The 27,033-nt window shown below is 46.9% G+C and overlaps 1 protein-coding gene across 1 annotated transcript; it reads left to right on the top strand.

Annotated features, from left to right (window-relative positions):
* Positions 1-6,657: 6,657 nt before the first annotated feature.
* On the top strand, positions 6,658-25,020 carry FAM89A (family with sequence similarity 89 member A). Its single transcript, XM_021677361.2, has 2 exons — positions 6,658-6,978; positions 23,850-25,020. Exons 1-2 carry the CDS (start codon positions 6,688-6,690, stop codon positions 24,111-24,113), a joined length of 555 nt encoding a protein of 184 aa, XP_021533036.2. The 5' UTR covers positions 6,658-6,687; the 3' UTR covers positions 24,114-25,020.
* Positions 25,021-27,033: the final 2,013 nt, after the last annotated feature.

Genomic DNA, 27,033 nt, shown 5'->3' with positions numbered 1-27,033 from the left:
AGTAGCTGGGACTATAGGTGTGCACCCCATGTCCAGCTAATTTTTTATTTTTTGTAGAGACAGGGTCTCACTATGTTGCCCAGGCTGGTCTCCAACTCCTGGGCTTAAGCGATCCTCCCACCTCAGCCTCCTAAAGTGGTGGGATTACAGGTGTGAGCCACCATGCCTGGTTTTAGGCACATTGCTCAGATAAAGAGACCACCAGGCAGGCTCTGTGTGAGCAACAAGGCTGTTCATTCACCCTGTGCAGGTTGGCTGAATATGAAAAGAGTCAGCAGAGGGTGGGGATAGGAGTTGGTTTTCTAGGTTGGGGCAAGTGGTCAGTTAAAGGTGGTAATCTATTTTAGGGAAGGGAAGGTCGTCACGGGATGCATGGTCACAAGGGTAAGGGTCATGCATTACAAACGGGCATGATCTTAAGGGTGGGGGTTATCGGTTGCAAGCCGAGGGGAGGGTGGGGTAAATCACACAGTTACAGGGATGGGGGTCTTGAGAAACCCAATGTCTGGGGGGAAATTTTTGTAAGGCTAAACAGGAACAGTGGTTCCAGGTTGAAGGTTGTAGGAGGAGAGCAATTAGTCGAGGCAGAAACAAGTTGTTTCATTTCTTTCTGTGGCCACTTGGTTACTTGCGGTTAATTCAGACTTTCTGGCTTCTGAGGACCATCCAGAGATGTACGTGTGGGTCACAAAGGCTATAACGGCCAGGCTTGGACTTGAAGCCTGACACCTGGCTCTTCTTTTTTCCTTTTCTTTTTTTTTCTTTCCTTTCCTTTTCTTTTCTTCCTTCCCCCCCCCCCCCCGCCCTTCCTTCCTTCGGCTAGTGAATGACAGTGTTTCTGCATACTGCTTGAGGAACGCTCTCCTGTGCTCTCTTCATTTTAAGTGTTTTGACTATCCCCTCTAAGTGCAGACTTTGTTTCAGCTTTTACACAAACTGTTATGTGGATTCTGCCTTTGGTATCTTCCCAGTAAGAAGTCAAGGGCCTGTGGCAAGCCTCTATTGTTTATTAGCTGAGCAAACTTGGCCAGCACAACCACCCTTTATGAGCCCTTTATTCCTCATTGTCAGGTAGAACTCTGAGTCATACTCACCCCGCATTTGGATCAAATGAGAAAGCTCTTTATAAAGTATCAAGAACTGATGCTTTCTATTTCCTATCCCTGAATTCAGGCCAGGTTGCCTCTCAATTCAAAGTTGCATTAGCCTCTTAACTATTCTCCCTCCCTCTAGTGTCCATTCCTATGCAGATTATTAGACATGCAAATGCCACAGTGATCTTTCTTTCTTTTTTTTTTTTTTTTGAGACGGAATCTCCCACTGCCACCCAGGATGGAGTGCAACAGCACCATCTCGGCTCACTGCAACCTTCGCCTCCCAAGTTCAAGTGATTCTCCTGCCTCAGCCTCCAGAGTAGTTGAGATTATAGGCATCTGCCACCACACCCAGCTAATTTTTTTGTATATATTTTTTTCAGTAGAGACGGGGTTTCACCATGTTGGCCAGGCTGGTCTCAAACTCCTGACCTTGTGATTCACCTGCCTTGGCCTCCCAAAGTGCTGGGATTACAGGTGTAAGCCACTGCGCCTGGCCCAGAATGATCTTTCTAATGCTCTGATTATTTTAAATTATAGCCTCCTATTGCCCGCAAAATACAGTCCAAACTTCTTAGCATGGAATTCAAAACCCTCCACAGTCTGTGGTCAAAGCCCCTGTTCCAGCCTAGCTTCCAACCAACCAGGGCTCTACCTACTATCCCTGTTCTGTCTTCACTTTCTGAAAGTCTACTTACCCTTCAAGCCTACTTTAAGTGCACACTTTTCTATTATGCATTTTCCGAACTCCATAATGAATCCTGTCCTGCTGGGACTGCCACAGTGTTTGATCTGCACTTATATCACAATGCCTCCTACATGGTCTCCCCTGATGAACTGTGAGTCACTTGAAGTCATAGCTTGACCCTCATGCATGTTCATCATAGAGCTTTGCACTGTGGCTTACACACGGTAGTGCAAAAAGACCAACCGAGGCACATTGAAATATGAAAGAGTTTATCTGAGCAAACAGTGTTTCATAAATCAGGCAGCTCCAGACTGCAAGTGGTTCTGGGCTCTGTCAAAGGGGCAAGAGAGAAAAGCTGTTATAGGGTGAATGAGAAAGCAAGGCAAAGAAAATATTTTATCGGTTAAAGTGGAGCAATGGACTTATTTGGATCATTCCAGTGGAAAGCCCCTAGTAAGAGGTTAGTTGGAGGTTTCTAATTGGTTAACCTTGTTTTGCTTACTGTTTACACTGAATTAGGTTTCAACTTGCTTAAGTAGGAACCCAGAGCACTGGAGCTGCTTTAGCTTAATGACCTCCCAATTAATCATTTTAACAGTAACTACTCAAAAAATTACATCGAATAGTATGTCCGCTAAAAATATATATATATATTTGCTATCATTAGGTGCCCAGCATTGTACTATAGCAGATAAAGAAAGCATTGTCCTTGTCTTTGACCAAATAAAAAATATTGTTGAGGCAACAAAGCAACAATTTAAGAACTATATAAAGGAGTCTATGATTAAACGCTATGTGTCCCATTTATATGTACATGTAGTTGCATACAAAAATCTTTAAGAGGCATCATACAAGCTTTAAATTTACAATTGGTTTTAGAAATGATAGAAATATAACAAATTATGTCTTGAAATAAATAATTTGCTAAAATTTAGCCCAAATTCATTGTAGAGTTGCTCTCAAAGTAATCTACTTTTAGATTCTGCAACAAATGAAAAATGGCAAGATAAACTTCTCTATGGTTAGTGGCATTTAAAGTCATCAGCTCAAAAAAGCAAGCTCAATTGGACTTTCAGTGTCTTTTTCAGGTTCTTCCTAGTCTATTAACATCCTAAGTTATTAAACTTTTAGAATGATTTTTTAAAAAATGCATAAAAAGACTCTGTGGAGTTCCCGAAAACAAACAAGTGGGCAGAGATTAGGGGTGGGGAGGAACCTAGTGGCTGAATTAATGGAAGGTCAGGATGGAGGCAGATGAGAGTATCTCCAACTGAATGCCTGGAAGTTCATGGGCAAGTTGAGTTCCGGCTAGAAAAGCTGAGAAACCTAGCTTTAGATCAACCCAGTGTCATTGGATACTGCTGACTCTGAGGCTTGTGCTCCAAGGCCCAGGTCCCTAATCTTGTTTGATAAAGTCTAAGAAAAGACGTGGGTTAGTGAATAGACCACTGGATTAGAAGTTTGCGTTTTCTGATTTTCAAGAGCTTGTGAACAACAACAAAACAAAACAGAAAAGACTGATTTAGCTGCATGGGTGATGATGAAGCCTCACTCTGATTTGAACTCAGAATACAGGTGTTCTACTATGGGCTGAATGTATGTACTCCCAAACCCCAAATTCACATGTTCAAACCTAACCCCCATGTGGTGGTATTGAAGTGAGGTCTTTGGGAGGTGACTAGGTCATGAAGGTGAAGCCCTCATAAATGGAATCAATGTCCTTGTAAAAGAGACTTGAGGGCACTCCCTGGTCCTTTCTGCAATGTGAGGACACCCAGAAGGTGAAGTCTATGAGGAATGAGCTCTCACCAGACACCAAATCAGCCGGCGCCTTGATCTTGGACTTCTAGCCTCCGAAACTGTGACCAAGACATTTATTTTCCTTTTTTTTGAGAGGAAGTCTCACTCTGTTGCCCAAGCTGGAGTGCAGTGGTGGAATCTTGGTTCACTGCAGCCTCTACCTTCCAGGTGCAAGTGATTCTCCTGCCTCAGCGTCCCGAGTAGCTGGGACTGCAGGCACGTGCGACTATGCCCAGCTAATTTTTTTGTATTTTTTAGTAGAGGCAGGGTTTCACTATGTTGGTCAGGCTGGTCTTGAACTCCTGACCTCATGATCCACCCACCTCGGCCTCCTAAAGTGCTGGGATTACAGGCATGAGCCACCATGCCCGGACATTTCTGTTCTTTATAAATCATCCAGTCTCAGGTATTTTGTTATAGCAGCTTGAATGGACTAAGGTAATCTTTCAGTGGCTTAATGCAAAAAAAAATAATAATTCAGAAGTTATTTATCATTTCTTTCCCATTATAAGTATGAACTTTAAAAGGTACTTTATACTGGCATTTGAATAAGCAGACACTAACACGCCCCAAGGATGTCAAAATATCTGTTGCATAATTGTTTCTGGGTTGTACAAATAATGTCCTCACCAGCACCACAGAAATTCTGTAGAAACTTCTTCTCACCCTGGGATGTTATTTGTTGATACTGACTTCAATACACTCACCTCACTGAGTATAGGCCAGAACACAGAGCCTTCCTCTAAAATGGTAAGGTTGGCATTGTCTAAGTTATGCCTCTTTTCTCGAGTCCTGACACCACCAACCTCATGCTGCTGTCTAGCTGACCCTAACCCTCTTTTCCTTCTGCGATTCATAATTCTCTGAAGTATGTGCTTTAAAATGATTTTGGTGCCCCAATGCTTCAAAGTGATTTCTTTTCTTATTGCACCATCACATAGCCGAACCTCCTATCACCTAACTTGAGTGATTGCTGCTAGGTACTGCAGGCGAGACCACAACATGACCAATAAAATTAAAGAAATTCGTGCAGGCCAGGCGCGGAGGCTCACACCTGTAATCCCAGCACTTTGGGAGGCTGAGTCAGGTGGATCACCTGAGGTGAGGAGTTTGAGACCAGCCTGGCCAACATTGTGAAACCCCATCTCTACTAAAAATACAAAAATTAGCCAGATGTGGTGGTGCATACCTGTAATTCCAGCTACTCAGGAGGTGGAGACGGGAGAATTGGTTGAACACAGCAGGCGGAGGTTGCAGTGAGCCAAGATCACACCACTGCTCTCCAGCCTGGGCGAAAGAGTGAGGAAAAAAGAAAGAAAGAAAGAAATTCATGCTAAGGTGTGAACCAAAGGTCAAAATCCTTCCCATCCCTTCCTCTCCTGTACTCCCTTACACCCAGGCAGACTGGCCACTCTCCTGAAGACACCCACCGTTTACATAAGTGAATGAATAAATACCTGACATCCAGAAATGTGACTAGGTAATTAGTGGAAGGTGAGGCACAGTGAAGAGGCGGAAAATTCTGGGCAGTGGATGGGGTGGGAAGCCTGGGTGCTGTCAATGACACCACCTGCACTAAAGCTTCATATCAGTATCACCCAGTTGCAACTGTAGAGGGAGAATATTGTGCCAATTTCAAAGACACTGCATCTGGGGTGGGCTTTAGGAGGTGGTAGATTGAAAGGTCTAAGACAACCTAAAGTGCAGGGCTTTTTTTTGTTAGGTGTCTGAAGTGCTCAGAACACTTTATAATTCTGATCCCCTTGGATGTATTTAGTAAATTAAATCCCTTTATAATTAAAGCTAATAATGAATGGGCATTAAAGTTATCCAGTGCACACACTGCATTAGTTTTTAATCTGCAGCTGGTCTATAGCAGTTGCTTCTTGATCGTTTCTATCTCTAATCTGTTTATAACTGCCTGTCATTTTTACTTTTCCTGGGAGGAGCAGAGCCTGTCTCTCTCTCTCTTCTCTTTTCCTCTGAGGTGTGCGTTGTGTTTATTTTTGCGTGAGTTGATGGATAGGTTCCGAGATTTAATCCCTTTCTCTGGTTTCCTGACAGAAACACTTACTCTTGTGTTCATGGCCAGACTGAAAGGCATGTTTACTCGTGTTTTGAAGTTTCAAAAGTGGGCCTGGCGTTCTTGCTGACTGCTGCGGGTACTGCTGGACATGGATGGCCTGGCATTCTTGCTGACTGCTGAGGGTACTGCTGGGCATGGCCATGCTGAGAAGGCCAGCGCGCCTGTACTCAAGGAGCCACGTGCCCAGGTCTGGGGCCCCTAGCCCCCCCCGCAGCAGGAGTGGGGCTGGATTCCGCCCTCGGGGAGGGCTGGGGGTCCCGGGACCAAAACCAGGCCTCCTCCCCCGACGAGCCTGAGCCTCAGTACCCCCACCCCTTGCACCAGCCGCGCCTCGTGGGATCTGAGTCTGGGCTGCTCCCAGGGTCAGGGCTTGGTGAGGCGAGGAGCGCTGGCAGGTGAGGAGGAGTCTGGAGCCGGGCTGGAGGTGAGGGGTCGTTGAGGGGTGGCACAGAAGGGGTGGGAGCGGGGCTAGGGGTGAGCCGGGAAGCTGGGGGTGGCACAGAGGGGGTGGGGGCGGGGCTGGGGTGAGCCGGGAAGCTGGGGGGTGACCCAGAAGGAGTGGGGGTGGAGCTGGGGGTGAGCCGGGGCGTTGAGGGGTGGCACAGAGGGAGTTGGGGCGGAGCTGGGGGTGAGCCGGGAAGCTGGGGGTCAGGAGGCGGTGGGTGAGTTCAGAACTAGGGGTGGGCCAGGAAGCTTGGGAGTGGCATAGAAGGGCTGGTGACGAGGCTGGAGGTGAGTCGGGGGGTCACAGGGGAGGCACACGGAGTTGGAGATGAATTAGGGCGCTGGAGGAGCACAGAGGGAGGGGGAACCCAAGTGGAGGCCAGCCCGGCTGCTGCACGCGAACGCCACCTGGACCCCAGGCCCTTGTGGGGCCTCGAGGCGAGGGGGCGTGGCGGGGCCGGGGAGGGGGCGTGGCGCGGGAGGGGAAGTGGGCGGGGCGCCGCCGGGAACGGGGCGGGCCGGGGGAAGCCTTGGGCCGGGGCAGTGGGGCGGGCGCGTGGCCCGGCAGCGGCGCGATGAGTGGGGCCCGCGCGGCGCCGGGGGCCGCGGGCGATGCCGCGGCCCGGGGTCTGCGGGTAGACGGGCTGCCCCCGCTGCCCAAGAGCCTGAGCGGGCTGCTGCACTCGGCGTCGGGCGGCGGTGCGTCCGGGGGCTGGCGGCACCTGGAGCGGCTGTACGCGCAGAAGTCGCGCATCCAGGACGAGCTGAGCCGCGGGGGCGCGGGCGGCGGCGGGGCCCGGGCGGCAGCGTTGCCCGCCAAGCCTCCCAACCTGGACGCCGCGCTGGCGCTGCTCCGCAAGGAGATGGTGAGTGGGGCTCCGCGAGCGGGGGCTGCTCCCGGCCGGGCTCGCCGTCCCGGGAAAGTTCTCGGGGACCGTGCTCTGTCCGGAAGTCCCCGCGCCCACCCGCCCTTTCGGGCTCTTCGGCCCCAGGCGCCGTCTTCCCAAAGACCCTCCTTGTTCTCGCGCGCTTCGTGCCCACGATTGGACCCCCCCGCGGGAGAGCCACGCGTAGAGGGCGGCTTTCATACGCCCGGCGCCCTCAGTCCCGCCCCGCTGGCTCGGAAACCTGGGTGTCCGGAGGCGCTGTGCGGGGTTCGCGCCTGGCCTGGGGCCGGGGGCGGCCTGATCACCCCTGCCCTAGTGAAACAGACCTCCCCGGTGCGGGAAAGGCTTTCACTGCGCCCAGCGGGTTAACAGCTGTGCGCAATTGCTTTTCCTACCCCGAAGAGGACAGCTTTTGTCCGCTGCGAGTGTAGACAGCAGATTGGGACAACTCGGCCCCCTCCCCGGCACCCCAGGCCGCGCGTCCATGATCCAATTACTGTGGGATGGCCCCGGCGTGCAGATGACTGTGAAAGCGGACGCGCACCCCGGGCGAGGGAGGCGGCCCGGCCCCTCAGCCCCGCGAAGCCTATTGCCCAAACCCGCTTGAGAAAGGTGGGAGGTGGCTGTCCTCCCAGTCTGGGTGCCGTCCTCGTGAGTTCTTCGCCTTGTGTCTGAGCTCCAAACCACGGGCTCCTGTACTTCCTTGGGAAGTACATGAGGTGTTTGTGGACCAGGACACACATGATTTAGGGTGACGCTAAAAGTAGGACAAGGGCAGGGATTTAGGCAACAGGGAGTCTTTCCCCAGCTTTCTCGGTCAGGCGTGGGCCAGGCGAGAGGAAAACCAAAACTTCCTCTTTTCTACCATCTTGCTGGCCCCCATCACCTCCTCCCAACCCCCTCATTTTAAAAGCCTCCCTTTCCATTCACCTTGTCCACGTTGTGTCCTTTCCCTATAGGTAAATTATTAAGGAAATCTAACATTAGGAAAGCTGCCTTTTCCCGACTAAATTTGCCAAAAAAAAAAAGTTATAGGAATCTTTTAAATATGCATCTAGTGCATTTAAGATATTGTTTAGAAAAATTCAGTGTCTGCATACTTTTTTTTAGGAGCATATCTGTTCTGAAAACTAACTTAATTGAATTCAGAAACTAGCCTTAACACTTTTAATCAATGAGATATTGTCTTTGTACTCTGTAGCTGGCATTGAAGTGATTTCCAATTCTCATTGAAAGGATTTTCTAAGCTTCTTACAGAACCACTTACATTCCAAGCCAACCTTTTTTAATTTATTAAAAAACATTCGCTGACACAAGCATCGCACAACTGGTGAACTGCATTTTAAAATGATTAATCTACACATAGTGTGTTTACAGTCTGAACCGGGACATAGCAGAAACATGGGGTGAAGTAGGAAGACCATCTTTGATTATTTAAGTTCTATACTTGAGCAAGAGAGAGAAAAACTTCAGAGCCACTCCTATTGTGAAGCTGTGGTTTATAAATATGCTCTGAGTCTTGCTATGGTGGCTTGGGAGTCAACGTGCCATTCCCAAAAGTATTTTTCCAGGTCCCTCCTGGTGTGACTGAAGTAAAACCACATCCTTGTAATTATGCCTTGGACCAGAGCTCTCTGTAAGCCTATTTGAAGCACAAGAAAAATAAACAGCCATCTTTGGTCTGCCTGGTATTTAGCTGAGATAAAGATAAGGTATGGCTACAGGCCTTGACAAGTGAGAAATGTCACAAGGCCTTTAAAGTTGTTCAGAGAGTCTTTTGGCTTTTTAATTGATTTACTGACTTGGGGCAATGGGGTCTGAGTGGACAACTCAAGCTAAGACTCCCTCTGGGGATGCCTTGCAAAATAAGAACTGGGAGTTCATTCCTGAGATATCTGCAAAATAGTTTGTGTTGATCTGTTTAATTTGAAGGCCTCAGGTCAAATCTGTGGGCAGGGGACATAACTAGGTCATGGCAGAATGTGATGAATGCCTTAAAAAAAATTTTATTTTTAAAGCAAGCATAGAAAGAGGGACAACTTCCAGCAGGGACAGGGAGCGGGGTGGTGTGGAAGACTTCAGAAGGCAACAGAATTTCAACAAGGGAAAAAGGCACCAGGAAGGTAGCTGCAGAGCTGGAACTGGGAGCACTCCAGTTTGAAACATGAGCAAGAAGAGGCTACAGGTGAACTGAGTGGATTTCCAGAAGCCTGAATAGCAAGGATGCGCTTTCAGCTGGAGAATGGTACAGTCCCAGTTGGACTTTGAAGAAATGAATTCTACAGCAGGGTGTAAGAGGGAGAGCCAGACTTCGGAGGCTCATCCGGAAGATGAGAGGTGTTCATGGGAGAGGTGAAGGAGGCCCCAGCAGGGTAAGGGCTTGCCAATGTGAAACAAAACTCCTCTGGGAGACACTTTTCTGAGGCAAATGCTGCAGGAATTACTGAGTCAGGGAAGATGATGAAAAAGGGATCAAAGATAACTTAAGGCTTTTTTTTTTTTTTGAGGAGAATTTTCGCTCTTGTTGCCGAAGCTGGTGAAATGGTGTGATCTTGGCTCACTGCAACCTCCACCTCCTGGGTTTAAGCGATTCTCCTGCCTCAGCCTCGGCAGGAGGTTGGTATTACAGGCACGCACCACCATGCCCGGCTAGTTTTTATATTTTTAGTAGAGACAGGGTTTTACCATGTTGGCCAGGCTGGTCTCCAACTCCTGGCCTTCAGGTGATCCACCCACCTCAGCCTCTCAAGTGCTGGTATTACAGGCATGAGTCACTACACCTGGCCAACGTAAGCTTTTTTATGGAAAATATAGCCAAGCAAAAAAAAAAAAAAAATTAAAAATTACAGTGCTAGCACGTAGAAATGAGCCCCACTTTACCGTAAGTGGTTGATTATTAAGCTTCAAAATCTTACTTACTGCCAGATGGTGGTATACTACGCAGTCACTGAAGTCATTTTGGGATATCTTCTGTGTGGGTACAATGTAAGAGCCTTCCGTATAGTAGCTTATTTAATGTGCATAAATTCTCTATGAGATAGGTACTCAGAGTCTATTTCGTATTAAAGAATGGGATACTGAGAGTTGGCTGCCCTAAGGTCACAGACCCTACCAGATCTGTTTGGCTCCAAAACCTTATTTAACCATTGCAGTCTGGTGTCTGTGCACATGTATGCACTCACACACACACACACGTACACACAACACATGACCACGTATATTTTGGTTTGCTTTTAGGGCCACACATTGCAAACATTTTCCCAGTCAAGATATATTATAATGACATATTCAGTGACTGTGTAGTACTCCCCTGTATGGCAGTAAGTAAGATTTTGAAGCTTAATAATCAATCACTGGTAAAGTGGGGTTCATGGTAGCACGTGGAGAGTGAGGAGTGGCTGCTTTAGGGAGGAAGGTAATTTGTCATCACATCAGTTGAAGAGTATGTCAAACATTTCAGAATATGGAGCAGAGGCTGGAAGAGAGATTTGGGTCTGGAGATAGCGGGTGGAGGAGATGGTTGGAGCTGAGGGAGAATGCAGTCTCAGTGGGAGGAGAGACCATTAGGACGCTGGGGGTGGAGCCTGGGAGAGGTGGGGGCCGGGGCTGAGAGGGCTGTGTCCCGTGATTGCTAATGCGCTCCACTGCTTGGAGAGTTGTGGTTTCAGCTCCAAGTTTCAATGCCTCCCGTTCTAGTGACTCCTGTGAAATTCTGCAGGAAGTCCTCATCCCCTCTCCTTTTTGGTCCTTTTTTTTTTTTTTTTTTAAAAAAAGGACCAAAAAAGCCCTTTAAAAAAGTTGATGATTATTATTTTTATATCAGAGAGTATTTTTAGATCACGTTTAAGAGATGATTGCTGGGTGTATGTCAGACAGAAGGTACTGTGGACGGTTTAAGGGTGAATAGGAAATATCTAGATGTTAAGGGGCTTATCACACTTGGTAGATGTAGGGATCTTTACAGAAAAAGAATTGCTTGAGTTTAGACTAGTTTTCATTTTTCATGACCAAAGATTCTATGTTAGTAATAGAAACAGTCTGAACTAGCTTTTGCAAAAGGAGAATCTTATAGGCTGGACGTATACAGAGATGGACCAGAACTAGGGCTTATGGGAGACCCAGGAAGTCCACTGATGTCTTCACCTCCCCTCCTCCGCTGTTTTGTTTTTTTCCTCCATTTTGGAACCTGGCTGCTAACAGTGGCCACACTCCATTTTGGCCATGCTGCTTCGTTGCAGTTTGCAAATACCATGGAAGGATGCCAGTTGGCCTAGCTTGGGTGGCCTGGCCAGCCTGGGCCAGCCAATAGTGACAAGGACAGGATTGTATTTTAATAAGGTGGTGTAAGCATGTGGATGGAGTCGGACACGATATTCTCTAAGGAAAGGACAGTTTGCAGAAATGGAGCAGGGGGCTAACGTAGTAGATGTCCACTGCAGATCTCCTTCTATTTAAAAATACTTTGCCCTCAACAGTCGCACGATTTGAAAGGTTTTTTATCTGCTAAGCTGATGGCTAGCTTTGCTAACTAGATCTTGGTTGGCCTTTAAAATATTTGCATGTGGTTGAAGGATGTCCTTGACTGGGTGTCGGCGGGGACCCCTGGCACACACCAGTCCTTGCATAGATTTCTACATAGACCTCCCTTCCCAGCACCTGTGCCAGGTTAGACCATTTACCTTATAGGTAACTACAAGTCACACTAGAGTGTGGAGACACAAAGACTCTCAGCCCTGGGGGCAGGAGATCTTTCGAGGGGCAGCATCCTTGGGGATTCTTGGGTTCAGCTTCTCCTGTGATCAGCAGCAAGGTCTAGTAGCTTTGATTTGGAATCTCTTTGCCTCATTTTTTTTCCCCCCCGTGCAGAGTGGAAAGTCATCCGCACAGAACTTTTGAATTCCCAAATTGCAATGCTGTGTAAAGAATTGAACCTAAGGGAAAAAAAGTTGAATTTCTGAAACCAGTAACAATTAGCTTTCCCACTAAATGCCTAATGAGCTTGTCCAGTGAACTGGATTCCAGTTCATTAGCTTCAATAGCTGACACCCCAGTGGAGTACAGCCCTTATCCTTTATGTGAAAGCAGTGTTTTACAGAGGAGGTTTTAGTCTTTAAAAGAGGCTGTGGGAAAGGTCCAATACTGAGTCAGGCTATGAAGTGCCATTTGGAATAAGAAGATTCACTCCCGATGCAGCGTTCTTGATTGGTGTTGGTCAGAGGAGACTGGGGATGTCCAGCGGCCTTTAATACTGGCTGTTTTCATTGGTCTTTCTACTAGCATAGTCTAGCACAGTGATCCCCAAAGGATGGACCGCCAGCTCCAGAATCTCCTGGGCTGCTTGCCGTCATGCAGATTTCAGGGCCCCATTCTATACTTGTGGAATCAGAAGCTGGGAGAAGGAAGAAGGAATCTGCATTTCTAGCAAGCCCTTTAAGACTTGAGAAGCACATGAATTTGGTGTTAATAAACTATGTGATATATAGTACTGACAACACACTTCACTCTTTTTGGGCTACAGATTTTTTATTGGGAAAATGAGAATTAAATGCCATAAAGGGTCCTTCTGGCCATGGCAGTATTCTCTACCCTTCATGCCTCTGTGAGTCTTTCTGGTGCCTACAGAAGTTTGTTCTGTCATAACCTTTGGGCACAGGTGTGGAGCCTGTCACCAAGCAACATGCTTGGTGTCCCCAAGGACACTTCCCAGCTATACCTAGTTGCTGTAAATTCCTTGAATGCAAAGAATGGGCAGCAGAAAAGGAAGAAGGGTACAAGTTTGCTATTTTTGGGCTTAGTTCCTCAAAAATTAGGCTGTCTACAACAGTTATAAAGATTTTCAGGCCACTGCTACCCTATACTTGTCCTGTCCTATCCTAATATCCACCCTATAAAAACAAAAACTAAAAAAAGAATATATAATAATTTGTGTGTGTGAAAGCATGCCCATGTCTGTGGGGAGTGGTGGGGGACAGTAAGGGCAGTCTGCGGGTCACTGGTCTGACTTCATTCACTTGATGTTATCTCCAAGTGAGATTAGAGTTCTTATCCCAAGATTTGAAGATACAAAGGATTGAAAGTTTTTTTAAATACCACTTTAAGCTGCTCTGTTACTGTACCTACCTATAAAGTACTGTAAATTGATATTTTTCCTCGTAAGTATCTTACAACTCTTCTCTTTGTTTTCCCTGTTATTTAAAGGTATGCATCTGTTCAGTGTAAATGTAAAAGTGCCCCAATTGTTGGCAGTGTGGGCACCTCTAGCCCCGGCATTTCTGTACCTTGCAGACATCGGTGCAGCCCCTGCTCTGGGTCCTGGTCTCATCCACATGGCTGTAGCCTCCTGAGGCCAGATGGGCAAGGATGTTTAGGGAGGGCTCAAGAAGGGGACCATGCTCCCCTTGCAGTTCACTCCCACCAAGCTGCAGATGGTTGTTTTGCAGTTTTACTCTGGGAATGTCTGCATGAACTCCATGGAGACTTTAGATCCCACTTTGAAAAACCAAGCTTTGCGTAATCACGTGGAGGAAATGAGACAGACCACAGACTCCATGCTCAGGAAGTGAGCCCCGATGCTGGCTGCTCAGATACTTGCCCCCTTTACCAATGTCATTCTCCACATGGAGCCCTGGCCTCCTGGCCGCCTTGGCCTTTGCCCACGCGTTCCTGATGTTTGGAAGTGATGATTAGACAGGACTCATAAAGGCTGCTTGTTGCTTGCTGTGGCTCATTCCCCACAGACACTTAACACAGATGGTCACTCTCTCCCAGGAACTCTGGAGACAGAAAAACCTTTAGCCTGCTTTAGAAGTCTATAGAAATTCATTAAGACATGTGGCCTTTCCCGTTTTTGTGGGCACTGTCTGCTCACTTCCTTGATTGGCCCTGACAGCCGTGAGCTGGCCTAGTTTTGCAAGTGTGCGCTTTCTGAGTCTCATGGATTCGGGAGGGAGGCACCATCTTTGACCAGAGGAGGGATCAGGGGAGAAGGGAGGACCTTTGTCCTCTGCCTAGGGCTCCCTAGTCAGGGGGTGATTGTTGGGGAACCGCAGGCCTGTCCCAGCCAGGAGAGCCTAGGCTAAGGAAGAAGGTGACTGAGATGCATGTGAAAGCTGATGTATTCTTAGGTGGTTGACTTGATTAACCTAAATGGATTCATAAAGTTTCTCAGCTTTAATTTATAGTAAGGTAAATATTGGCAGGTATAACTTACATACACAAAAGCTCTTTGGGACTCTCAATCGCAATTAAAATTGGATTGAAAATATCCAAGTTAAACACTGTTAAAAGAGAAGTGGCAAGGTGTTTCACATCCCTCTAACCACAGATGTGCAAATTAAGACAGAAAGGTATGTTGTACCTCCAAGACAGACAAAGACAGAAAATCATGATCCTGTCACAGTGAGGGTTTGGAGAAGTAAACCTTCTTATCCATTGCTGGGGAGAGTATAATGTGCTGCAGGGTTTTTTTGAGCTCAGTTTGGTAATACCTATGAAATTTGAATATGTTCCTGTCTTTTGACCCTGTAATTGCATTTTTAAAAAACTCTGAAATAGCTTTTTATTACATGGCAAAGCAGAATTGCAATATAATTTTAAAATATGTGTAACTTAGGTCACAAACGGAATGTAAAATGTTTGCAGTATGACTGTTAAATCTTCATACAGCTAAAGCCAATTATTGACTCTTTTTTATACCAATACAGACATAAAATTATCTCATGATGCAAAGCAATCCAAATGGAATCACTTTATTAGTAAATCTCTTTCTTCCCATTACATTTTCCATTGCTTTGGATTTGAGGCCCGGGGTTGGGAAGGATTGGATGTGCGCCTTGGGCCTTCTTCTCCCCTTGTCCCCCACAATTTCATATTCACAAGTGTATCTTACAGAAGCATCCACACAAGTGGATAACAGCACTTGCACGTGGATGTTGTTTGTTGTTTGTTGTTTTTTTTTTTTGAGATGGAGTTTCGCTTTGTCGCCCAGGCTGGAGTGCAGTGGTGTGATCTTGGCTCACTGCAACGTCTGCCTACTGGGTTCAAGTGATTCTCCTGCCTCAGCCTCCCCAGTAGCTGGGACTACAGGCATGTGCCACCATGCCTGGCTCTTTTTTTGTTCGTTTGTATTTTTAGTAGAGACGGGGTTTCACCGTGTTGGCCAGGATGGTCTTGATCTCCTGACCTCGTGATCCACCCACCTCAGCCTCCTAATGTGCTGGGATTACAGCCGGGAGCCACCGTGCCCGGCCAGGACTTTTTCTAATAGTGATAGCATACTGTACAATTGTTGAAAAGAATATAGTAACTATATTTGTATATAGAAAGATGTTTAGAGTGTAAAGTTACAAAACAATACTTACTTGTGTATGCGGTACCAGTAGAGAAAAAACAATATGAGTATGCATAGTGCCAAGGAATATATGCTAAACTAATACGAGTGGATATCTGAAGAACAACAGTTTTCAAAGTGTGGCCCGGGGATCCCTGGGGCCCCCGAGATCCTTTCAGAGGGTCCATAATTACGTGATGGTGATATTGACAAATGTGACTTTTTGGTTATTATCTAAGAAAATGTACCAACATTTGAAAGATCCTGCATAATTTACTGAATTAATTTTCCACCCTTTTCATATGACGTGCTTGATATTAAAAGATCCATTCAAAGCGCAAGACTGATAGGTTTTAATGTGATACATTTCATTGGTATAGTTCCAAATTCCACACTAAACAGTAATCAACTAAAGGGTGGTAGCAAAGAAGAGTAGCCACAGTTGTCTGAAAAGGCTTTTGAAATACTCCTTCCTTTCCCAGTTACGTAGCTGTGTGAGGCCAGATTTTCTTTGTTTACTTCAACCAAAACAGCACGCCACAAAGGACCAAATGCAGAACCAGATAAGCCAGACATATAAAAAGATTTATAAAAACGTTATATATGTTAACATGTAATGGGTTTGTTGTTGTTATTATAATTGAGACAGAGTCTAACTCTGTTGCCCAAGCTGGAGTGCAGTGGCAAGATCTCAGCTCACTGCAGCCTCTGCCTCCCAGGCTCAGGTGATTCTCTCACCTCAGCCTCCCAAGTAGCTGGGACCACAGGCAAACACCACCACACCCAGCTGATTTTTATATTTTTTGTGGAGCTGGAGTTTGGCCATGTTGCCTAGGCTGGTCTTGAACTCCTGGGATCAAATGCTTCACCTGTCTTGGCCTCTCAAAGTGCTGGAATTACAGGTGTAAGCCACCATGTCTAGCTGGGTTTATTATTTTTAATGGATGAATATATATTTTAATTTTTCTCAGTTTTAATTTCTAGTAATGTAAATATTGATAGGTATAATCCACGTAAACCAAAGCTCTTTGGGACCTTCAGTAATTTTTGAGACAATCTCGGCTCACTTCAACCTCCGCCTCCTGGATTCAAGTCACTCTTCCGCCTCAGCCTCCCGAGTAGCTGGGACTACAGGTGTACACCACCACGCCCGGCTGATTTTTGTATTTTTAGTAGAGACAGGCTTTCACTATGTTGGCCAGGATGGTCTCGATCTCTTGTCCTTGTGATCCGCCTGCTTCAGCCTCCCAAAGTGCTGGGATTACAGGCGTGAGTCACTGTGCCCGGCCAAAGACATTTCTTAAAGAAAATGGTCAATTGCTTTTCTTCATCTGTACCCAGGACAGAACAAGAGGAAATGGGCTTATGTCATTCTTTTTTTTTTTTTTGTATGGCAGTGTTTGTATGAATGTTAGTTTAGGTTAGAGATAAACAAGAATGTCCTGAGAATTGTTAAATTCCAGAACAGGCTCCGTATCAACCTGGATCCCCTCACTTGTAAGTCAGCAGAAAATCCAACTCAAACCACCTTCCCTGGTAGAGGAGTTTCCTGGAAAGTGTAGAGGTGGGGTAAGCTTTAGGTTTAATGGGGCTTAATCTGGGGGCACAGTCATGCAGCCTGGTTTATCTTCTGTCCCCAAATCCTGATGGCTCTTCGGAGTCTAGTCCTTAGCTTGGCAGGTCTAAAATATTAACAGGAGATGAAGCTGACCAAATGACACGAGTGTGTTTCTGCCCCTGGGAGGAGAATGCTGTGTAGGAGACCACGTCATCAGAAGCTGTTGAGTGAGCACAGAGACAGAACCCACCAGGGAGCTTAGTCCTCCAAGGGTGTTTCTGTCAAACTTGGTAGCTGAGCTCATAGCCCGTCTCCAACTGCATCAACACTGATGAAGTCTCTCTTTGGCTTTTTCTAAACAGTATGCAGGGCAGCATCCTTCAGTCAACACATCCTTTATCAGAAATCAGGTTATGATCGATTAGGTCTCTTTTTTCTTCAGTTACAGTCCAGGCCTGCAGATATAAACTAGGCACTGTAATTAGATTTGGAACATTTACCAAGTCCTTAAAATAAATTTGTAAGCCATCTGTTTATACGTATTCATTCCTTGGGTTTTTAAAAGATACCTGTGAAAGTTTTCTCATTGTTAATACATTTTCATAATAGAAAACTTGGAAATAAAAATTGCCTGTGATCCAAACAGGATGCTATACCACTGCTGAGACTGGGACCTCTCTCTTCATCTTCCCTGCATAGGCAGTGCAGGCTGATGGTGAAAGTACCCATTTTAGAGTCCTGCAGCCCTGGTGTCACCTCCCCGCTCTGCCACTGATTAGCTGGCCTTAGGCAAGGGCCTTTGTCATCATTATTATTATTTTTTTTGAGACAGGATCTTGTTCTGTTGCCTAGACTGGAGTGCAGTGGTGTAATCACAGCTCTCTGCAGCCTCAACCTCCTGGGCTCAAGTGATCCTCCCACCTCAGCCTCCCAAGTAGGTGGGACCACAGGCACATGCCACCACACCCAGCTAATTTTAAAAATATTTTTGTAGAAATGAGGGTCTCGTCATCTTGCCTAGGCTGGCCTGGAATTTCTGGGTTCAAGCAGATCCTCCTGCCTCGGTCTCCCAAGGTCTGGGATTAGAGGCATGAGCCGCTGCACCTGGCAGTTTTTTAATTTCTAAAAATATATCTTAATGTTGTTCATGATGTTTTGGCTTAAATCAACACAAATTTCCTTTTAAAGGTTTCTCTCGTCTTTTAAGCCTTGTTTCCTAGTGGTCATGTTTCCACTGTCCTTTCTTTAAGTTAGGAAGAACTCTCTCCCCCTGCAGCCTCCAGAGATACTCAGAGACTTTAAGTGACACCCAACTGGGAGCCACCGCCCATCTGAAGTGTATTTGTGTGTGGAGCCTATTGTTCAGTTTTGAAAATCCCAAGTGAAAGGAAGCAGTTTCAAGGGTGGTTTGGGCTTGTTTGGCCCCTTTGTTGGGAATGCTGTGGCTTGCGGGGGCCACCTGTGTGTGTTGTGGGAGGGTGGAGGGGAGCTCTGGGCACGGGAGAAGAGGAGTGAATGATGAGGAAGGAAGCAGGAAGCCTGCGCGGAGAGCAGAAGGACCTGCACTCTCGCTTTACGGCCATGGAAGCTGCTGATTGTTCTTGAATTTAAAGTTGAGAATAAGGGACCACAAATTGCAGGGTTTGAGCATTCCATGTTTTTCTTAAATGAGCCTGTCTACATTTTTAAAAAGTGTGCTTTCCAAAGAGAGCTGTATTTTCTGAATCCAGCTGTGAATGTGGAGAGCAGCCGTCCTCTGAGGGCACTTGGGAGCACATCGTTGAGATGCAGGCTTCCTCTGCACAGAGTGGCTTGCTCAGTGGCTCCCCCACCACTCTTATTTTCTGGAAGGGTAAGAAGTTCTTGTTCATGGTGACTTAACCGTGTCCTGCAGTCAAGTCCTTTTGGATGGTCCCTCTGTCCCCTTCCTGCATCCAAGACCCACATACCTTCACTGTAGAGAGACTGATCGCCACATCTGCTCTCTAAAGAGCATTCCTGCGGGAAACTTGGTTCAAGGGTGTCTTTGGCTCTCGATGTGGTGGTGGGAAGCACGTGGGGACTCAGTGATGTGGTGCTTCCCACAGGGCACCGTGTGGTGTGCAGGGCACTCGGGGCTGCCCATTCAGCCTGCGCCTCTGTGACTGCCTGAGAAATGCAGCCAGAGGTCTGTGGGTGCCAGCACCACCCCACTGCCAGGCCGCTTCTGCAGCTACGTGTTCTCTGGGAGCGTGTCTGAGATCTCTGCAGCCAGGCATTTTCACTGATTCACCAAATATCTGCCTGTTTGCTCTGCGAGTCTCTGGACTGGGTACTGAGAGATCCAAAAGGAAAATGGTGTTTGTCCTGTGTCAGGAGAGAGAAGACACGTATGCACGCTGATAATCGAGAGAGTAGTAAATGCCCTAAGACAGGCAGAGATGGTGAGGGGAGAAGATGAACATCGGCTGAACCAGTCACAGCCTGAAGAGTGGAGGGAATCAGGCACAGGGTGGGGTGGTCGAGGAGCATTAATAGATGCAGTGGGGATGGGGGTGTGGTGGGGGACAGTCTGGCTGTGCAGGTGGGGGGTTAAGGGCAGCAGCCTGAAGAACAGTCACACCAGATGGTGGAGTGCTGCCTAACGATCTTCCACCTCCCTCTGGAAAATGTGTTACTGTTTAAACAGCCACAGCTGAGGAAGAGGGGCTGGGCTAGGAAGTCTGGGTTACTGTGCAGTGACTTACCTCATGTCCTCCGAGCCGATTTAGAGGATTTCTGGTAAATCAGGAAGTTTAGTCTGGTGCCTGAAGACAGCATTGAGAGGCTGGGACGTGTGTAGGCGTGTGCGTGCATGTGCATATGTATATGTGTGCATCTAATCCTTGTTAAATCCGTCTGAACTCTTGCCATGTGTTGGGTTGTGTAATAGGTGTGTGCGGGGCTGCACTGTATTCCTAGGCGGGTCAGAATTTCTTTCTAGGCCAGCGTTCTACCTGATGACAAGGCAGCTTTGTGAGTCATCTGGGTGCTACAGTGCAGAAGTGTCCAGGGAGAGATCCTCTTTGCTTTCGACTCCCTGCCGGGCGTATCACCCTGGTGGGCCTGGGAATACCTTGGAAATGGCACTGTCAGGAGAAAAGCCTGGAGCCATGTGTCTGGCTGGAATGGGGTCATGGGGAGTCAGAGCCTTTGAAACCTAGAAGGGTTCAGGCTCCTGCGTTTACCTGGGCCGACCCCAGACCATCCCAGGAAGGAGAAAATCAGACCTGCTCTGATAGCAGGGTGCCCGCTGCTACTTAGGTGTTTTCCATCGTTCATTCCTGGGGTGAGAAATTGAGTCTTGTGTTTACCCACCCTACTGGTGTCAGAGGGGCTCAGCAGGGAAGTAGATCTAGGATTCCAGATGAACCTTTTCCATGATTTTTTGAGCACGTACTGATGTGACTCCAAGAAGGTGTGACTTTCTTGATTAAAGTTAATATTCCTTTTATTAAATCCTAGAAAAGATAGGCATGTCAGAGCTGGCCGAGTCAGACTCCTGGGGCATGGTGATGGTATCCAGATACAATTCTGCAGAGGAATCCTGGAAAACAGGAGCAAGTGTAGAGGAAAGGCCGTGGGTGGTTAGTGGACCGGAGGTCAAAATGAACATAGTGGAAGGGCCCGAGAGAGACGAAGACAGGTTTGGGTTTTGTTTTAGGGCTTAGGGGTGGTAGAAAGTAAATGACCTTCAGATATTTAAAGGGTAGTTAGGAAAGAGTGAAATTAGATCTGTTTCGATGCTGAGCTGTCACACCCAGCATCAAGGGCTCTGTGGGGCCTATAGGCTGGGAGGCTTTGGCTTTGTATAAAATAATCGTATTGCTTTGAGAGGAGTGCACTGGTGTGGAAGGTCCTCTTTTTGGGGTTTGAGGTAAGATATCCCAAGTTCTTTCCTGTTTGAGAGTCTCCCCTTCCTTCCGCACGAGGCAGTGTCACTGGCACATTGTTACCCTGCCTGACTATGCTGGCTGTCTTCTGAGCGAAGGTGACCAGCTGGCTCCGTCTCATGTACCACCTCAGTGCTGGATCGGGAGAGGAGCGGGAGGAATGGATGCAGTGAGACAGGGGTGCTCATGTCTCCAGCCTGGCTGCATCTGCCACTCATTCCTGAGGTGAGTCTGCCCGCTAGCAGAGTGGAAAAGAAACCACAGAAATAATAGCAACAATGACAACAGAGGCTGTTGACTTTTTTTTAGGCGCTGAGCATTTATCCGTGGTTTCTTAGATGGTGAGTGGCAGAGCCAAGATCTGAACCCAGGCAGGGAGGCAGGCAGGTTCTGGAGCCTGCACTCTTAATTCTATGCTCTTCTGCTTGGCTGGCCTGAAATTCCAAGCTTATAAGAGAATAAATATAAGTAGCCCAGGAAAATCAGAAAGATATTTGTGTCAAGATCACTGGTTCTTTGCTGGAACTGGGCATCAGCATCTTCTGGGTACTTTTTATTTATTTATTTTTTTCAATAGAAAAATCCTAAACTGACTGACTTCTCCTTCCCTCCCTCCCTTCCTCCCTTCCTTTTTTCTTTCTCTCTCTTTTTTTTAATAGAAAATTCCCAAACTTTGAATAATTTTTAAAACATAAATGCCAGATATGCTGTCTCTCCCCCTCTTGACAGACATACATTATCTTGAACTCTAATCAAGAAAAAGAGCCAGCGGTGGTGTCTGCCCTTGGGCGTGGTAGCCTGGGCATCTCTTGAGTTACCCATTGCTTACCTTTTCAAGGTATACTTTTGAGATGCCATTGAACGAAGTTTGCCCTCTCAGTACAGCCCTGGAAACCGTCTCTCTTTCGCGTGCAGTTCATTTAGGACAGAGAAGCAAGAGTTTACATAGGGTCACAAAGTGTTTGCTGCAGCCATAGATGAGCCAGCCCAAATCTCTCATTTTATAGGCTGGCGGAGGGTCGGGACCCTAACCAAGCCACAGAGAATGGCAAAGCTGGGCCTGGAGACCACGCTCCTGACCTGTGGCTCAGGTCCCTTCCTAAGAAAGTCATCTTTTAGAAATTCTAGTGTCATGAGTAGTCATGGTAACAACAGAACCACCTCTCTATCTGGAAGTCTTCTCATGTGTCTTAGCAAAATATGCTATGTAGGCTGGGCACAGTGGCTCACACCTATAATGTCAGCACTTTGGGAGGCCAAGGCAAAAAAATCAGTTGAACTCAGGAGTTTGAGACCAGCCTGGGCAAGATGGCGAGACCCCATCTCTACAAAGAATTTCTTTAAAAAATTAGCCAGGCATGGTGGTATGCACCTGTAGTCCCAGCAACTTGGGAGGTTGAGACAGGAGGATCCCTTGAGCCCAGGAGTTAGAGATGGCAGTGAGCTATGATCATACCACCACACTCCAGCCTGGGTGACAAAACAAGACTCCATCTCTGAATGTGTGTGTGTGTGTGTGTATGTATGCTATGTGATAAGACATACTTCTGATTTTTATGGTCTATTCAGGCCGTAGTAGAGAGGCAGCCAGTGTTCATTTGGCAATTTAGAGTAGTTGGAGGATATTTAGCATGGAATTTAACACCCAGTCTGTTTACAAGATGAATGCATTTTACTGGGCCTCAGCCTCCTTTTGTGAAAGCCATACTGTCTTATGTGGAAAATCTCATTGCTAGGTAAATGAGTCATTTCAGTAATTATAAAATTTGTAAATCTCTGACACTCTCTGTGTGCTTTTCTACATGCACGTACTCACACATCTTTAGTGCTTTAGCCCAGGAGTCACTGGAATCTTATTTATTGAAATGGATTGATATTGAATTTCCCTAATAGCTCCATAAGAGAAATGATTGTTCCATTTTGCTATCAAGCAAGACACGGAGGTGATAAATACCTTGCTCAGGGGCCAAGAGGCAGTTGGCAGGTCCCCTAGTGACTTCTTGGGTTTCTTCCCGTTGCAATTCAGAGCAGGGTCTGTGGAACAGCAGCATTTGCAGAATCACTGAATCACCATAGGGGCTTGGTGGAAGCACAGCCACCCAGTGGCCCCAGACCTGCTGAATCAGAGTCTGCTTTGTTGAACAAGCTCCCCGAGTGGTTCTCATGCACTTTAAAGGTTGAGAGGAGCTGATGCTGGTCTACGCTGCATTTCCATGCGACTTAGCTATTCTCTCTTTGGTACTGTTGTAGACGATGCATTTCCTGTTCTGACCATGCTCTTTTCTCTGGGATGGGTGGTGGGGAAGGGAGGAACTGGAAGGTAAACAAGTACGTGACTTTTATCAGTGTTCTTTGTTCTGCTGTCGCTGGTTTTGTGGGGCTAGTTTTCAGGAGGAACTGTAGAGCCCCTGCATCTTATGGGGCTTCCTCGTATTCAGTCAGTTGCTCTGGGGAGGATCCCAGAACCATCTGGGGTAAGACTGACCCTGCCTGGAGGAGAGGGAGGCAGTGTAACCTCTGACCGCTGAGCTGCACAGAGGTGGGTGCTCCAGGGAGATGTCACATTGACTGGCTAGCTGCTGTCACCGGCAAGAGGCAATCTGTTGCCCCTGGGAGTTGAAAATGACGGCATCACTCAGATCCTAACACAGTAGCAGGGAAGGCCAATGTGGATCTTCTCTGAGTCTGATTGGGAGAGGAAATGACACACTCGTTTCTTGGCATCCAAAGCGAAGCAGCTAGGAACACCAGGATGTGCAGTGCTGTTGCTTCATCAGGCGTACTCAGGAGCACCGGGGTAAATTCTGCAGGATGGGCTGGCTGCCCCACAGGTGCGATCCTCCCAGGACTCATTGAGTAACGTCTGAGGTATGGGCATAACACAGTTAAGGCATTCTTAGAGCTGAAGTCCAAAGCATCCAAGTGATGCTCTGAATCATTCACCGTGTGGAAGGAATGTGCTGGCAGGAGCAGATTGCCGGCTGAGTGTTCCACTGAAATGAAACTCAAGTGCTGACTTCTTGTTTTTTACCTCCCCACCCCTTCCCTCAAGGTTGGTCTCCGCCAGCTGGACATGTCCTTGCTCTGCCAACTGTACAGCCTTTACGAGTCGATTCAGGAGTACAAGGGGGCGTGCCAGGCAGCCTCCAGCCCAGACTGCACTTATGCTCTGGAGAACGGCTTCTTCGATGAAGAGGAAGAATATTTCCAGGAGCAGAACTCCCTGCGCGACAGGAGGGACCGAGGCCCTCCTCGGGACTTGTCACTGCCTGCCTCCTCCCTCTCCAGCAGTGACTGGATTCTGGAGTCCATCTAGAGGGTCTTGGGAGGGATGTGACTGTTGAGAAGCCCTTCCTATCGGACATGCTGTCAGCGTTTGCTGCTTCTCTTGCAAGAAAGCACCTCCATTGCGGATGGTCCTCGGGCACAGGGGATGAGCACTACTAGTTTCATTCGTAGGCAGGGAGTTCTCTGCGGACACATGGTGGCAATCCAGTTTGATGGCTGCAGTTCCTGCTTAGGTGACCTAGAGGTCCTCGGCAGTATCCTCCACACCTGTATGTTGAGATGTACCTGCTGGGGATTCATAATGAGAATATAACAAGCGGATCTCAGTGGAAGGCCTTAGTGGGTGTTTCGTGTGAGGTGGCTTGTAGCCAGCCATTTCCTTACAGATGGCAGAGCAGTCAAACCCCCTTTGTGTTAGGGTTCCTGCTTCCAGTTTGGGATGTATTAAAACCACCATTTCACTGCTTCCCTTCCTCCTTATGGTCTGCAGCTATTCTTGCTGTTTAATGAGCATTTAAGCCTCCTGGTTCAGCTTTATTTATTTGTAAGCTGCATCACTAACTGCCCAGTGATTCAGTGAAAGCTTTTTTACAGAAAAAGTTAACATTTCTAGTCATCCCAATCAAGTGGCTTTTCTCAACCAAAAATTTATGTCATTCTTTGTCTATCAGATACAGAAGGAAGGAAGGTAACACGAAGACATATTGAAGAGTGAAAAAAAAATAACTGGGGCAAGCCAGTGTTCTGTATCGCTCACTGTAAGATGGCAAATGTTTCCGTTTTTAAGATTCTGAATGCAAACTAGTGTGCTAGAAAGCAAACCACCCTCCACGTAAACCAGTAATTACCTTAAGCCTTAATATATATTTATTAAAATACTTTATGAGAACATTACACTTTGTAGGTTAAAAATGAGGATAAAATGCAAAACTGTCTTTCTGTTGTCGTGTGTTATTTTGTTCTGAATTTGGAATCATCACCTTTCATGACTTGAATGCATTGAGTCCAGTCAAATAATGAAAGAAAATTGCAGTTTGTTTTCCTGACACTAAGTGCATTTGAAGGAAAGTTTACTCCTCTGTTGAGCTTAAGGAATCATTTTAGCAAGAGTAGATCACCATTTACAGCTGGTTCTCAGTGCTCTTCTGTCTTTGAATGCTGCAGACTCCTTAATCTTCTTTCTTTTGGTGTGATAATTGCTCACTAGAGCCTATTTCAGGCTGGGGAGAGGAAGACACCTCAACATCAGGCATTGCCAAGTGTTAACCTGTCAAGCACACTGCCCTGGGTCAGGAACTGGGCTGAGATACAGAGAAGGAAGAATAGTCCTGCTAATTTCCTTTGTTGAAAGGAGTTAAAATGAGAGGTGGCAATTAATTACCTTCAGCACATGATATAACTGGTCAGTGGAGACCAGAAAACTGAAAGCAGTTAAGACCAACAGAGTTAAGTCTGGGCCACTTCCAGGAAGCTGTTCCTTGAGGCTGTTCCCAGCTTACAGTGAGTTGAATCCTTAGATCAGCTGTTCTTGAACCTGACCACTTTAAGAATCACCTGGGGAAGGTTTAGAAAAATACTGATGCCTGGGCACCAGCACCCCCCACCCCCCAATCTGGATTTAATTAGGAGTGAGGCGTAGGCATCTCTATGGTTCTAGCCTCCCAGGTGATTCAGATGTGCAGCAATGTTGAGATAGAGTCCTTCAGCTGCATAGTGTTCAAGGCGTGTTGCGTAGATCAGGCACGCAGAGTCTCATACCACCCCAGCCCTGCTGAATCGGGCCCTGTCTCTTAACTAGATGCTTCTGATGATGCCTTTGCACAAAGCTCAGGAGGCCGCTTTCTGTCAGCGCAGTGCCTAGCACGTGGAGGCCATGGTCAGGAGACGCCGGTCCTCAGAATGTGTCCACAGTCTCAAGGGAGTGAAGCTCAAAGGACCAGTTCAGGCTTGGGGGAACCCATGGCTCAGAATGGCTCCCTTCCCTGGGTTGCTGCCTCTGGGCTGTTCTGGAACTGCAGTGATTCATTGTGCCTTTGAGTTTTGGGGCTTTCATCTCATTATTGCTGGATAGTCTGTCAGAGTTAGGAGCAGAATGAGTCGAGGCAGGCCAGGGGCCTCTCCCTTGCTGCTGGGAAGAGCCAGCACATTCCTTGCTCCTGTGGTGAAGTTGCATGTATACAATAATCACCACACTTGATACTCCACTGAAAACAACCCCAAACTGTTACTCCAAATATAATGTAAATACAGCTTGGCAAGGAATTTAATATGGATAAAACGATAAAGTGTTTTGTAATAGTTCTTTATAAGAGGTGTCACGAGGGATTAGGAGATAAATTCAACTATTGTTCTTTATTTCCACCTGGTATAAATTATAGCTTTAAGCTCTGAGCAGGACTTTCTCTGCTATTCTGGAAGTTAGATTCTGTTCCCAGCAGAGAGATGGTAAGGCAATCCCACATGAACTAATGAAAGCTGAAGAAACCATGATTTATTCTGTACATAAAGCACATAGTTGTCAAAGAAGAGAGCCTATAGTTTTCTACAGCGTATGTGCAGTGAACCCAGAATTGTTAATAATTCAAGCCTTGCAATCCACAGTTAAGGTACAGTTCCTCTGTGTCCCTAGTAGAATTCGTATTCAGTTAATCCACTTGACTTGTCGCTTTCAATTGCCCCAATCTAGGCCGATAACATTTCTTCAACTAATATTTATTTAGCACTTCTCCAGGTCACATTGGTCCAGCCACTGAGAATGATGTAAAGAGCCTTGGGCAGATGTGACAGTTACACAAACAGCCGACACATATGGTTAAGTATTGCCATCATAACATCTGCATCGGCTTTGAAGGAGGAATAAATTCATTACGAGGAAAGAGTGAGAAGGCTGACAGAGTGGCATAATCAAACTCCCCCCAGACTTTTATTTCTAGTGTTGTATTTCGTAA

This window comes from Aotus nancymaae, unplaced genomic scaffold, assembly GCF_030222135.1.
Source record: "Aotus nancymaae isolate 86718 unplaced genomic scaffold, 86718_ANA_hifiasm-v0.15.2.pri h1tg000032l_0, whole genome shotgun sequence".
Taxonomy (NCBI): Eukaryota; Metazoa; Chordata; class Mammalia; order Primates; family Aotidae; genus Aotus; species Aotus nancymaae.
This window is presented reverse-complemented; position numbering and strand designations above follow the sequence as displayed.